Source organism: Ziziphus jujuba, chromosome 7 (assembly GCF_031755915.1).
Source record: "Ziziphus jujuba cultivar Dongzao chromosome 7, ASM3175591v1".
NCBI lineage: Eukaryota > Viridiplantae > Streptophyta > Magnoliopsida > Rosales > Rhamnaceae > Ziziphus > Ziziphus jujuba.
The window spans coordinates 5,093,471-5,108,583 of record NC_083385.1 but is presented as its reverse complement, the minus strand read 5'-3'; the positions used below and the strand labels follow the sequence as shown (position 1 = coordinate 5,108,583).

At 33.2% G+C, this 15,113-nt stretch overlaps 1 protein-coding gene across 1 annotated transcript; it reads left to right on the top strand.

The window, feature by feature from the left end:
• Window positions 1-13,694: 13,694 nt before the first annotated feature.
• On the top strand, window positions 13,695-15,113 carry LOC132804384 (UPF0481 protein At3g47200-like). The gene has a single exon (XM_060818675.1). The coding sequence runs from the start codon at window positions 13,695-13,697 to the stop codon at window positions 15,111-15,113; it is 1,419 nt and encodes a 472-aa protein (XP_060674658.1).

Sequence of the window (15,113 nt, the reverse complement as noted above, 5' to 3'; positions counted from 1 at the left end):
AAAAATAATAATAATAATAATAAATAAAATAAAATAAAATCTTATTACTGGATGAATGAGAATCAGAATGAGATGTTCCTTTTAGTTATTTGAAAGGTTTACTTGGCGTTTCTGAAGATATTAACCCCAAAAGAGTAACATTACTTTAGATTTCCATCCCCATTAAAATAAATAAATAAAACTGTTTTGTCCACAACCCATCCCAAAGTGGAGCTCGACGCCCACCCAATAGTGTAGAACTGGCCTTGGACTGCTGAATTTTCCGGGAGGCCTCTATATACACACATGATAAAATCAACCACATACACCCCCACAAAATATTAAAATTCCAAAAATGCCCAAATCTTTGAAACTTGAAGTCCCTAAATTCAAGGTAGAAAACGGCATAGAAATGCGTTATGAGAAACATTATGGCGTTGTAAAATGTGTTTGTACATTTGAGACTTATACCTGAAATTACATTTCATTTTTGGATCAACTAATCTACACAGCTGAAGTTGCTGGTTGAGAAATATGTGCTTCATAATGCTTGGAAGCAACGATGCAGTGGCCGATTTGATTAATGAGCTTTGCGACAGATTGTGGAAATAAGTTTCTGCTATGGTGGATTTGCCAAGAGCTTAATAAGCACTATGACAATTTTGGGAACGTGACCAAGGCAACCTTAATAGTGTCTACATTAAGGATCTCTGGACAAGTAGTTCTAGTATTGTCTCACATTTTGTACTTTTTTGCAGAGTTAGTTTCAGCCATTGAAAGCATTAAGTAGATATCTTCTAATTAACTAACAATTGTCAATTTAAAATCTTGAAATTTATCCAACTGCATTTTCAATCATTAATAACTATGCAAGCACAACCAAGTTGTACTCAGTTTCATAATTATAAAATCTTACAATAAAATATATTTATCAGAAAAAAAAAATGTCTACTGATTCATTTAAAGAAAGAAGATTTTTAGGGATTTTTTTTTTTTGGCTAATTAGGATTACACAGTAGAAGATTTTATTTCTTCATTTTCCGGTCCTTGCTTCTGATTTCCACTGGGGGCTTCAAAAAATCTCATTCTCCCTACGCGTACAAAGTTTTGTCCTTTAATAATGACTTAATACGAATACTGCGAAGTGTTACATCATAAACTCTGTACTTCTTTTCTCCTGCATTCTGTACAAAAAGAAATGATTTTTTTTTTTTTTTTGCTGAAATGTACAAGAAGAGATGATACGTATCACATCTATTAGATCAGGCATCATCAATTTAAATTGGAAATTGAATATGTACTCTTTTTTTTTTTTTTTGGAGGAGAAATATATTATATATAAAGAAAACTTAGAAATTGAATGGAATGTGTCAAGTGTCAACCCCGTATTAATTAAACGTCTATTTTCAATAGGCGATTGAGAAACTGACCTTAGCCAGAGTCACAGGAATAACTATCATTCTTCTTCCTCCTAATCTCATGTGTTGAATGGCTTTGTCTAATCCTGCACAAGTTTTGTACTTCTTAAAGTGCTTCTTTTTAACTTTTTATTTGTTTATTTATTTGCTTGGCGTGCCTTTTTTTTTTTTTTTTTTTTTGGGACGACAAATGTTGTTTTTTTTTTTGGGTAAAAGGACAACAAATAATGTTGTTGTTTTTTTTTTTTTTTTTTTTGGGTAAAAGACAACAAATGTTGTTAGTTATACAGAGAATAGGGCTAAAAGATACTAAAAAACTAACCTATAGTGAAAAACATTAAATTAATTAGTAATGATATAAAAATTAAAAGCTATTAGTTATTAATTTTTTTTTTTCACCTGGACCAAATTCCTTCTTTCCCATTTTGATTTGGACTCGATTCCCATATTCTAAACGATTGCCCGACTCATCATAGATGACATATTCTATTCCAGCCTGCAAATGAACTTAAATTAGAGTTGCAGCAATCAAGGAGAATATAACATCTCTAAAACATTCTCAAGAGAAAGAAAAAAAAAATGAAACCACTTTTTACATTGAAATAAAACATTTAATTAGAGTGGTTGTAGGACAAGCACACTGTAACACCCTGTCCCGAACCATGTCGGAATTTTTGCATATTGACCGACGTTGACTTTGACTTTGACTTTGACCGTTGACCAAAGGGGTCAAAAGTTGACTTTTTGATCCGGTTGGAATTCTAGGTTAACTGAGATACCGTTACAAAGTAACGTTGGCACGAGTTCATAAACTAGTAGCACATTGAAAACAGAGCTACTATTTGAAAGTTATGAGCAAAACAAGTTGAGGTCTAAACTGTCCAAGGGGTGCCGAAGTTGACTTTTTATTCATACAAGGTTAAGCTTTGACTCATGCATGGTTATGAAGTGCTCATCGATATGAGTTCGTAGACTAGCGGCACGTCCGATTTGGACATGTGGTTTGAAAGTTATAGACCTGTAGAGTTTTTCAAATACTGTATTATTTTAATATTATTTTTGAACATGTAACAATGTGCCACGTGTGACTTAATGAAGGTGACCATGTGTCACCATGTTGAGAAGCCACATGTCAACCATGTGTAATATCATATTATTTTATTATTATTTTAAATAATAATACTATTATTAATATTATTTAATTAATTTTAATTTATTTCTTTTTATTTTCCTTTTTCTTTTTTCTTTTTCTTTTTCTTTTTCTTTTTTTTCTTTTCCCCACGTGGGAAAAAAGGGCATGGGCCCTTCTTCTTCTTCTTCTTCTTCTTCTTCTCTTCTTCTTCTTCTTTCTTTTCTTCTTCCTTTCCTTTCCTTTCTCCCTCTCGGCCTCACCGTATTTTTCAAATTCTGGCCACCCATAAGCTACACGCGCCGGCCATAAACGTAGACCACACACCGGCGAGCTCACCAGCCAAATTTGGCGATCGGCCGGCCGTCGATGCGCCCAGATCGGGCCGGTAAAGTCGCGGAGGAGGGTTGAAATTTTTCCGGCGATTCTCCCCGTTTCCGGCCAATCCAATCCAAATTGCCACCCCTCTCCCCCTATTTTGGGTCCTCTGAGTCTAAATATGGCCTCCAATTTCCAAAATTCGAAGTGGTTTGTGAGATACGAAGGAATCAAAACCGGCCGAAGCTTTCCGGCCAAATTCCGGCCACCTCCGGCAGAATTGGGGTCGATGGAGACCGGATTTGTAATCCTCGTCGCTCAAGCTTCGATTCGGTATATTATTTGACTATTTTGGATAACGTTTGTGTTTGACCCCCCCAGATACCGGGTATTATTTACCCGATTAAAATATTAATTTATTTGACTGTGTGTGAATTGTGTTCTAGGAGCACGGGTGAGTTATGGAATTGATCTCATAGTGGATCGTGGTTTAATTGCGTGCTCCAGGTGAGTGACCCACCTTCAAATTAATTTCGAGAATTAAATTGGTAAATATTATGTGTGATTTGAATATTTGGAATTTAAATTCTATGTGCCAAATATTTAATTGATTTATTGTGGAATTATTGGTGAATTTATTTTGATTAAAGAAAATATGCATTATATAAATTTATGCAAATGTGAAAATTATTTTATGGTATTGAAGATTGCGAAATTCTTGTGGTTTTAACATTAATTTGGGCATGATTTGATTTTCAAATATTTCAAATATTTGTTGATGTTGGTGACTTCAATTTTTATAAAGTATGCCCATGGAATATTATGTGATTTAATTTATTATATTTCAAGAATTATTTATGCTATTGGGAAAAATTGGAATATTAAATTGGTGGTGTTGGGAGTTAGTGGATTTGAATTTTCATGGAATTTATGGCCTTGATTATAAAGAAATTGTGGAGAATTTCCGGATTTAATTGGATGGAATAAACCCAGTATATTTAAGGAAAATTTGGCATTTTGAGATATAAAATAAATATGTGGAGTTTATGATTTTTAGATGCACCGTGCACGTACTGGTGTTCTGTTTATATGTGATATGGTTAGTGTGCACACGGATGTGATTAGCGCGCAAGTGGGTGTGAGTAGCGCGCAGGTGATTTTATGAGGTTGTCTTGTGGTTGCCATCGGATGAGGGTAGGCCGCCCCTCCATGGCCGGGACACCAGTTAGCAACGGTGCGATGGGACGCCACGCGTCCGTATGCCGGTTTCTTTCTATAACCTCCTGTCTGGCGGTACCTTGGAACACTGGGTACTGTTGGCGCCACTGGTATATAGTGGGTGTATCAAGTGATTTTCAGAACTGGAATTTTAAAATAAATATTTTGATATTGTATTGGAATTAAAAATATAATTTTTACTGTTTCTGGTATTTATTTGATGTCTTGGTTTTCGGGGAATACGAACAAAGGGTTTTGTGAAAAGGTTTTAAAAGGGGAACTTTTCCAACCGAGAGAATTGTAAGGGTTTTGAGAGAAATTATTATTTCCAATTAATTATTATTTATCTACTTTATTACCGTGGTATTATAATTGTATAGTAGATAGGGTCACTCACTGAGATGATTAGCATCTCATATTTTTAAATTCCATTCCTCTAGGTACCAGGTTGTCGGTGTTCATCCAGAGCGGACTTGATCTTCATCGCTGTCTTAGTTCGTGAAGTACCCTGTTCTTCTTTTATTGCAGTTCTAATATTTCTTTCATCCATGTTGCATTCTATACTTAGTAGTACTTCTTGAAGCTCTGTATACTGTATGGGACACTTATGTATTTATTATGCACTGAATTACTGTTATTATTTTGAAGTGCTGAAATTTGTGGAATCAACTTGTAGTATCGTGGGAGGAATAAAGGGATGTTTATAGAAGTGTGTTTTCAATGCAGGAATTTGTGATAAGTCCATCCCTTAGGGGAGGTTCTGCCGGATTTTCCATAGAAGGGTCCGGTAGGGTTTTTCTGGGATCAGGGCTTGTCTAGGGTTCCGGTGAGGAATTTTGGACGGGTCCTGACACACACGATAATTGTTTCTTCTAAAGAGGAAGTGTATGTTTTGTATTTTAGTAAAGATTTAGATACCTAAATATATAAAGATACTTAATTTTATAAGTTTAATCAATCACACTAGTACTCCTCTTTTATAAAGATTGAACTACTAGATAGATGATTCATCTTCTTTCTCTCTTTTTCCTTCTTCATCTCTATATAGTAATAATATAATGCCACTTCATTTGAAGATATTAATAAATAATTAAAATAAACAAAGTGAAAATATGAGATGCTAATCATCTCATATGTGATTTTATTACACATAAATAAACAAGGAAAATAAAGATAGAAATCCTCATCTAGGAAGGAAAAACCCTTACAAAGTAAAACAACATTTTCAAAAAATACTACTATAGCCACAATGACAATGACCATATATGTTTTACTTAATTTTCAATTTCTGTTTGAAAAATTTTATGTATATAATGTATCATGAATAATTAGAAATACTGAAAAGTCTAACAAAATATTTATCATGGGTACATATATTATTGTTTGATTAACTTATATTTAGTTACATTTATCAATTCAATTATTTACTTTTTATTAATAATTAGATTATATTAATATTTTAACTAATAAAACAATGGCACATGTATATTTGGTAAACAATCTGGTAGACTTTTTATTACCTCTAGCATTACTTATTTACCAATATTTGTATAAATTTTCTATTGTAGACATAGTCATCCATTATTAAGTGGGTGTCATCCGCATATAACTAGGTGATGTTTTTAAGTTATATGCGAATATGGTTAGGTGATACCCACTGAATAACAGGGTCGACAGTGCCCATAATAGCAGTTTTGCATATTTGTATATTCCAAGTTATGCAAACGTACTTTTGAATCTAATAAAACATACGAAAGTGTTCCTACATTAACAAAACTGTATAAATCACGAATCAAACTGCTTTCCTGATGAATGATGGAAACATCTACTACTCTTTAGTTTAATTTTTTGAGTTTTTATTTATTTATTTATTTATTTTGTCTTTTTTTAAATCTTTTAAACTCTAGAATATTCTTGTTTTTTTTTTTTTCTTCCCCCCCCCCCCCCCCAAAAACACATAATTATAGAGAAGGAAACAATTAATCATAATCCACCTACATAAAATGAAGTAAAAGCATCCCCTTTATCGTTCTTTGGGTGTGGACCAGTACCCGTACAAATATCCTTGTAGTAAATACCATTATCAAGCTTCTTGTATTTGCCATGTGTAACTACACAAGTTTGAGTACCTGGATATTAATTTCAGAAATCAAATTAAAAAATGAAAATTTACCGAAGGGGCAAGTAATATATGATCTATAACAGTAATTAATTTGTCACTAATTAGTTATCATCAAAGTATACATTTATATATTATGATATCGGGGTGGCAAATTCGAACTCTAAATCATTGATACTAATAATACAACAAGAAAATTGCACCGACCGTGTCTATGAAATGTTGGAAATTCAACTAATATCTTTTTGTCTTTCACGTAGATTGTAATAGTGTGCGTCGAAGTATGTATGTTTTGCACCCTGCCACACCTCATAAAATATTACTTAGTCAACCAGATCATCAAGAACATTTTAGGAAATTAAACTACGCAGAAAAATAAATCTGGTTGCGCCCTCATCAAAATGTTACCTATTATGGTGCTGGAGGGGTTTAAAAGAATAACTGAGTGTTTGCTTTTGCTTCTGATGCCCATAGTTAGTCCCTATCTGCCTGGGAAATGCTGCACCTGGAAAAGCAGCTTTGTTGAGAGCCAGAATACCTATAGAACCGCCAGAAATCTTAGGCTACATTTGGTGTTTGTAAGCTATTTTGTGGGAGAAGAGAAGGGGGGCAAAAAAGGCTTTGGTTTTTATTTTTATGTTGTACGAAGAAATTTAGAAATAAAAATAATAATCTATATTCGGGAAAAACACGAACCACTGTAAAATCACCCCCTCTTTTTTTTTACAAAAAAATAAAATAATAATAATAATTAAACTGTATCATGCATAAATAGACAAAGAAGAGAGGCATACTAGGAATGGAGCGTTTGAGGGCAAGAGAGGAGGCAGAGAAAATCGTCAGCATAGCTCCAAGACCAAAGTTTGGTTTTTGTACAATTAAGAAGATAAAAGTTTTTTTTTTTTTTTTTGGGTAGAAAATTAAGAAGATAAAAGTTAGTAGAGTAAAGGAGAAGAGAGATTAATCGGTGAACTGATGGATTGGTAATTAGAGAGAATAAGTAAGCAAAGCTCCTGGAGATTAAATTTGCTAAATTATCGGAATGAATTCAAATGTCAACTGTCTCTACCTTATATGAATTGAAAATTGGCCGACAAGAGATTGGTCTCAAGTCGTCTATTTATAATAAACTACTCTCAACTAGCCTTTACCGCGTAAAGCTGGAGCCAATCACCAAAATGAATCATCTATGTGCACAAAAATTAATGTAGCCGACAAAAATTAAATGTGACAAATAAACATAAAAAAATTTAAATTTGACAGTATTCGTCTGGAACATTATTTCCACATGTAAACCTTCCAAATTTAATAAAATATATCATGCTTGTCACGCTGTATATAGTTGAACTTCAACCCTTTTGTTTTATATATCTTGAAATCAATTTAGTACTGGATCATCCAAAAAAAAAAAAAAAAGAGTTTTGTAGTAAGAAATGGCATGTAAATGAGCTGAGTATTAATATTTTAAATTTGGTTCATATAATTTAAAAAATGTATAAACTCATAAAATTTTGAAATAATTTGATAAGTTCAACTCTATTGATTTATGAAAAGTTCAATTTAACTCGACTCGACTCACTCATAAAAAACTTAACTTTAATTCAACTCAATTTTGTATAATATAAAAACTAAAAAGCTTGAATATTTATTTTTTAAAATATAAATACATAATAAATAATGAATTCTTTTATTCTATTAATTTTATCATAAAATTAGTTTAATTTTTAAAAATTTATAAATTGAAAATATAAAAAATATTGTTTATGTATTATAAATATTGAATATGTTTAAATTCATCATATAATTTTTATATAAATAATTCAAACTAATCACAAACTTTATTTATTATTTAAGATCGACTCACGGATTTTACTTTTTCTTTAAAATTGATTCGTTTTCTTTGCGAATTAAGTTTAAATAAACTAAAATTGAACTAAGCTGCTCACGAGTTATTTGACCTTTATTTACAGCCCTATTAGCACAATCATTATATATATAATAATGTTTCTAAATTTCAATCCTGTATCCATATTTAATATTATATGTAATGTTATGAATAATAAATATTAAAATATAATTTATTAATATATTATATAATTTAAATATAAATAAATAAATGCATTTATTAAATATTAACATATTATTTAATAAATATTTTAATAACTATTATTGAATCGGTATTTGATTTTGACTATAAAGTTGGTAGTATCTTGTAGATCTCTAAAAAAACGTGGTATGATATGCCGCAGGAGTAATTAATGATTATAAAATGACGACAAAACACCAATCATTAAAAAATTAAAATTAAAAAACGATTACCTTATCCCTAAACCCGTGTTGACCGAACAATCTCTCCTCATATTTTAGCAGTGTTAATCCAAATAATCATTCACGCTACTTTTTAACATCTTTTCATGGAATATACCTGTGAAGATTTAATCCACAAATTCATCTTGCAAAGATCTGGTGTATGCATGAGGTCAACACTTGGAGAAGACTTAAGCTAATTCGATGGATAAGTCTCAGAAGAGCAAAACACATCGTTTCATTTACTTGGAAATAAAGAAGGACAAAGTGGTCATTTCCAGTATACTCTAACAGAATAACGACAAGCTACGTGTCTTAATCTGGGTGAGTCTTCATAATAAGTTGGACGACGTCGTTTTGAAGCTGATGTGTAATATATATGCACAGAACTCTTTCTCTTTGATGGAAGTACCAGATATAACAGTTTTCTTCAAGATTGTGAACGAGAGAGGAGCTCCAAGATTCATGTTTACCTTTTCTTCAATTGTATTCTTTTCTGAGTGAGAAAACATCTCTAAGTGAGATTGAGTGAATGTACAAAGTTGAAAGGGTGTAGAAAGGGCTTCGGGTTTGTGATTGTATTTTCTATGTGAAAACCTGTTTGTATACAAGTGGTGATAGTTTGTGCAACTACTGCAAGATCAATAAGAGACCAGAAGCTCTCACCGGAGCAATGAGGACGTAGGTCATCTTGGCCGAACCTCGATAAGTTGTGTGGTGTTTGTTTTGTTCTGATTTTCTAACAGTGGTATCAGAGCTTAGTTAAGTGTTCTTGATTCTTGGTCTTGTGAATTTTCTGTGAGAATCATCTTTGTGAGGGTTTTCAATCTTTCAAGAAGTCAAGAATGTCTACAAAATTGGAAATTGATATTTTCAATGGCAAAGGAGATTTCTTGCTGTGGCACAAGAAAATGAAGGCAGTACTAGTGCAAATGAAGGTAGCTAAGGCAATCGATGGAATTTATGCTGCTGATGTTACTGATGAAAAGAAGCAAGAGATTGATGAAATTGCAATGAGCACAATCATATTGCATCTCTCGGATAGTGTTCTGAGGCAAGTTGATGATGTAAGTACTACTTCTCAAATGTGGCAAAAACTTGAACAGCTTTATCTGGTAAGATCCTTACCTGATAGAATTCTTTTACTTAAACAATTTTTTGGCTTTAAGATGGATACTACTAAGGATTTGGACACAAATCTTGATGCCTTTAATCGTTTAATCTTAAGTCTTGCAAATTGTAAAGTTACATTTGATGATGAACATCATGCTGTGATCTTATTGAACTCATTGCCTGAGACTTATAGAGAAGTAAAGAATGCCATTAAGTATGGTAGAGATTCCTTGACCTTAGATACTGTTGTAAGTGCCCTTCGATCTAGAGACTTGGAATTGAAGTCTGAATCCAAAGGTGAAGGACTTACTGTGAGGGGTAGGAGTGCTACTCGAAGTTGGGGTCATAGTGACCATAGAAGTAAGTCTAGGGAGACCTTTAGGTCTAAATCAAGAACTAGGGGTAGAAGGTGCTATTACTGAAAGAGAGAGGGACACATTATTAAAAATTGTTTCAAGAAGAAGAAAGATGAGAAAGAAAAGAGTCAAGAGTCTGCAGATTTAGCAGTGGCCTACACTGACTTAGAGCCTGCAGAAGTTTTGGTAGTGTCCACAAGTCAAAATCATACTGAATGGGTGTTGGATTCTAGCTGTTCTTTCCACATGTGTCCTGACTTGAGTTGTTTCAACTCATATACTAAGTGTGATGGTGGCCAAGTGTTGTTAGGCAATAATTGATCATGTTCAGTAACTGGCATTGGTAATGTGCAGTTGCAATTAGTAGATGGTACCATTAAGACCCTCACAGCAGTAAGGCATGTACCTGATTTGAAAAGAAATTTAATTTCTCTTGGCATGTTAGATGAATCTAGTTTGTCCTGTAAAGCAGAGAATGGTGTCATGAAAGTGACCAAAGGATCACTTGTAGTAATGAAGGGACAGAAGAAAAATGGTTTATATGTCTTACTTGGTAAGCCATTAGTTAATTCGAGTAATGCTTCTATAAGTTCACCTGCTGATAAAACTGCTTTATGGCATAAGAGATTAGGCCACATTAGTGAAAAAGGCTTGTATTACTTGAATAAACAGAATGTTTTTGAGAAGGATATAGTCAGTAATTTGGAGTCTTGTGAAACTTGCATTTTGAGCAAATAGCATAGGCTCAGTTTTAATTTGAGCTCAAATAGGGCCAAATCTGTCTTAGATTATGTACATGCTGATTTGTGGGGACCTGCTAGAGTGCAAACATAGAGTGGAAACAGATATTTCTTGTCCATAATTAATGATTACTCTAGAAAAGTCTAGATATACTTGTTAAAGGCTAAAAGTGAGGTTTTTTCAAGGTTTAAAGAGTGGAAATTGCTGGTTGAAAATCAAACCAGCAAAACTGTTAAAATTTTAAGAACAGACAATGGTCTTGAGTTTTACAGTCGAGAATTTGATGACTTTTGCAAATCAAATGGTAATCTAAGATTTAATCCACAAATTCATCTTGCAAAGATCTGGTGTATGCATGAGGTCAACACTTGGAGAAGACTTAAGCTAATTTGATGGATAAGTCTCAGAAGAGCAAAACGCATCGTTTTATTTACTTGGAAATAAATAAGGACAAAGTGGTCATTTCCAGTATACTGTAACAGAATAACAGCAAGCTACGCGTCTTAATCTAGGTGAGTCTTCATAATAAGTTGGACGACGTCGTTTTGAAGCTGGTGTGTAATATATATGCACAGAACTCTTTCTCTTCGATGGAAGTACCAGATATAACAGTTTTCTTCAAGATTGTGAACGAGAGAGGAGCTCCAAGATTCATGTTTACCTTTTCTTCAATTGTATTCTTTTCTGAGTGAAAAAACATCTCTAAGTGAGATTGAGTGAATGTACAAAGTTGAAAGGGTGTAGAAAGGGCTTCGGGTTTGTGATTGTATTTTCTATGTGAAAACCTATTTGTATACAAGTGGTGATAGTTTGTGTAACTACTGCAAGATCAATAAGAGACCAGAAGCTCTCACCGGAGCAACGAGGATGTAGGTCATCTTGGCCGAAACTCAATAAGTTGTGTGGTGTTTGTTTTGTTCTGATTTTCTAACAATACCTCCCATGAACATATTAGTATACCATCAGTCCATTCAGCATATATTATATACATACCACTAGCCCAGTAGAAAACTAGAGAAGAGGATTATGACATATATTTTTCGACTAAAGAAAGACTTTGACTTAGTTGCCAATTACATACTTGGAAAGACTTTGACTTAGTTGCCAATTACATATTTGGTGCTTATCATCTAATATTTTGCCAATATTAATCTAGATCATATTCAAGCTTCTCTCTTTTTTTCTTTTTTCTTTTTTTTCTTTTTTTTTTTAATTTATACATCTGTTTATGTAATATACCTCTCATGTATATATTAATATACCACCAGTCCATTCAGCAAATATATATATATATAGAATACTAGAGAATTATGACTTTTATTTTTTCGACTAAAGAAAGACTTTGACTTAATTGCCAATTCATATTTGGTTCTGATGCTGTTACCGATCATGTGTGATCATGCTAGCATTTCACCCTTCTTAAACTTGAGCTTGAGTTTAAGATTTTTTTAGTCACAAAGATGAAATAAACTCAAAAAGCCTTTTCTTGCATCCTTTTAGAAGACAAAAACTTAGAACTTTTACATTTTAGTTTTTCTTATACTATTTTGTTTTATATATAAGGCATTGTTATATAAGACGCGCACCAAATCCTTATCATAACATATGCATTACCAATTTTTTCATAATAATAGACTGATTGAGATAGGTTGTGCACACAATATAATTGGATCTAAGCGTTTTTTAGTAAAACTTAGAATATATATACCTAAATTTTCTTATTTAGAAGTCTAGCAGATGCCTTAATAGGCGTCTATTAGCATATGAAAGCTGGACAATAGGCTTGTAAAAGCACATTAAACCAGATAAATCAATAGAGATCTAAATAAGAGAAAAACTATATATATATATATATATATATTTATATATGGATATAGTACTGCAAGTTCACAGATAATAATGCAAGGAAATGAATCTTAAAGAAAAAATGTAATAAATTCCTTACAATTGTATTAATTTGTTGTTGTTTATTGGCCTCCTTCATGAATATAAAAATAGTGATTGAGTTGGTGGATGGCATATGCAACAAAATATTTGGTCTTTTTGCCTCTAAATTAAAGAAAATAGGAAGTAGAAAACTCGGAAACATGGTAATCTACTGGCTTAGATCAACTGGGAACTGTTGACTTGACTCGACTCTTGTTATAAATTATGATTTTAAAGGGGATGTACACAAATATCCCCATTCCCCAATTTTTATTTATTAATTTTTTTTTTTCAAAAAATGAGGAGTTACACAGACCGTATCCCTCTGCCTCTAGCGCCCTTCTCCCAAGTCCCAACTTCTGATTCTTACTAGATCTTCACGGTCATTTGCAGCACCTAACGTCGGCTGAGATATTATAAACCAGTGGTTAGTCCTATCACTTGTTGTTATTGAAATATACTTTGATTCTTTATCTTTTTATTTTTTATTTGTAATCAGGTATGAGTCCTCATTTATATCATAGAAGTAGGCCTTAATTTTGTAGGGAGAGATGAGAAGGACACCTACGATGTTTATAAAACCATTTCTCTTTTCTACTAATTAATAATATTTCTCAGGTTCTTCACTTTGTTAAATTTTCTTCATGGTCTCCATTCTCTCCAATTCTTCACAAGTGAAGATAGCATGCACTTTTTAGCGGTAAACATTATATGGTTCATTATTTTACTATTTCCTTGTTAACATATATGGTCGATTAAGTTGCAATGCAATACAAAACTTATTACTTAATGAATAGCCTCAGACTGAATCAAAGGGGTTATGCTTGGATATAATATCAGAATTGATAATGGGAAATATATATATATATATATATATATTTAGTATAAGGAAATCAAAGTTAATAGTATGACCATGCATGATTCAATTATCTGTTATTCTTTCTACAAATTAAACAGAGTGGTGTTCTGTTCTTTTAGAACAAGTTTGCATTTTCTGATGATTTATTGTAATCTGCTTTATTTTCTATAGGTATCAGGGGAAATTAAGGATCTTCGAAAGTCGTTTATAAATGGGAGAAAAGAAGGCTTGCCCCGATGAGGCAATCTTAATAGACATTCCAGAGGACTTGGAACCTGACCTGAACTCTACATGTTGGATCCACAGAGTTCGTAGGAAGCTCCGTCAGGTACATGAAGCAGCTTACACTCCCCAGCTAATTTCCATAGGCCCTTTTCATTACGATGAACCGAAACTGAATGCCATGGAACAGCACAAAACCAAATATCATGATCAATTCTGGAAACGGGACTTCAGTAAACATATTAGGGATAATGACATCAGAGACTTCATCGAAGAAGGGGCTCGCCGAGAACGAATCTGGTGTAGCTATGCAGGGAGCTTTGAGCTTAGGAATAATCGGGACATGTTCTTCCGGGTTATTCTACGAGATGTCTGCTTCGTCTTTGAGCTATTTTTGAGAAACTATGAACATGTGCTTGATAATAATGACAAGCCTGAGGAAATGAAGAAGGACATACAGGACTACATATTGAAAACTCCATGGCTAAGGAAAGCTATAGAGCTGGACTTGATAATGCTCGAAAATCAGCTCCCTTATTTTATTTTCACAGAATTATTTGACTTCATCCTCAAAAAACAGCCAGAAAATCAAGGGAATATGAATATCCCTCCTTATCTATCAAAACATTGGAAGGAAAGCGAATCCCATGATTTCTTTATTAGGATTACATGTGAATTCTTCATTGATTATTACAGGAATGGAAAAGCTACAATAAAGAAGCCAGGAGAAGTGGAATTGCAACAGTTGAACGAAATCAAACATTTCACTGATTTGGTCAGACAGTTCATGTGTCCAGATAGTGGGTATCCTCGAGGTCCACATGTCAAAACCAAATGTCTATACACTGCAAAACAACTGGATAGAGCAGGGGTGAACTTTGTGCCGAGTGAAGACCATTCCTTAGCTGACATACACAGAACAAAGGTTACATACAACTGTTTCTGTATAGGTTGGAAGTATTTGAAACTGAAGGTTCCTAAACTCAAGATAGAAGACGACACAGAATGCCTTACGAGAAACATTATGGCTTTGGAGCAGTGTCTTTATCCATGTGAGGCTCACATATGCAATTATATTTCGCTGCTGGATCAACTTATCAACACTGCTGAAGATGTGGAATTACTGGTTGAGAAGGATGTTGTTCAGAACTTTCTAGGCAGCAATGATGCAGTTGCCAATTTGTTTAACAAAATCTGTGACCAAATTGCAGAAACATCTTTCTGCTATGGAACCCTCTGTGAAGATCTTAATGACCACTATAACAATCCGTGGAACGTTGCAAAAGCGACCCTTAAAAGCGTCTACTTTAAGGATATTTGGACTGGGAGTTCCTCTATCGTTGCTTTTTTTGTCCTTGTATTCTCAATTGTCTCGGTCATTGCAACCATCAAGGATTTGTTCTTCTAA

What these genes read in the sequence shown, in the direction of transcription:
- LOC132804384 (XM_060818675.1), top strand. Translation starts at nt 13,695, where the DNA reads ATGGGAGAAAAGAAGGCTTGCCCCGATGAGGCAATCTTAATAGACATT.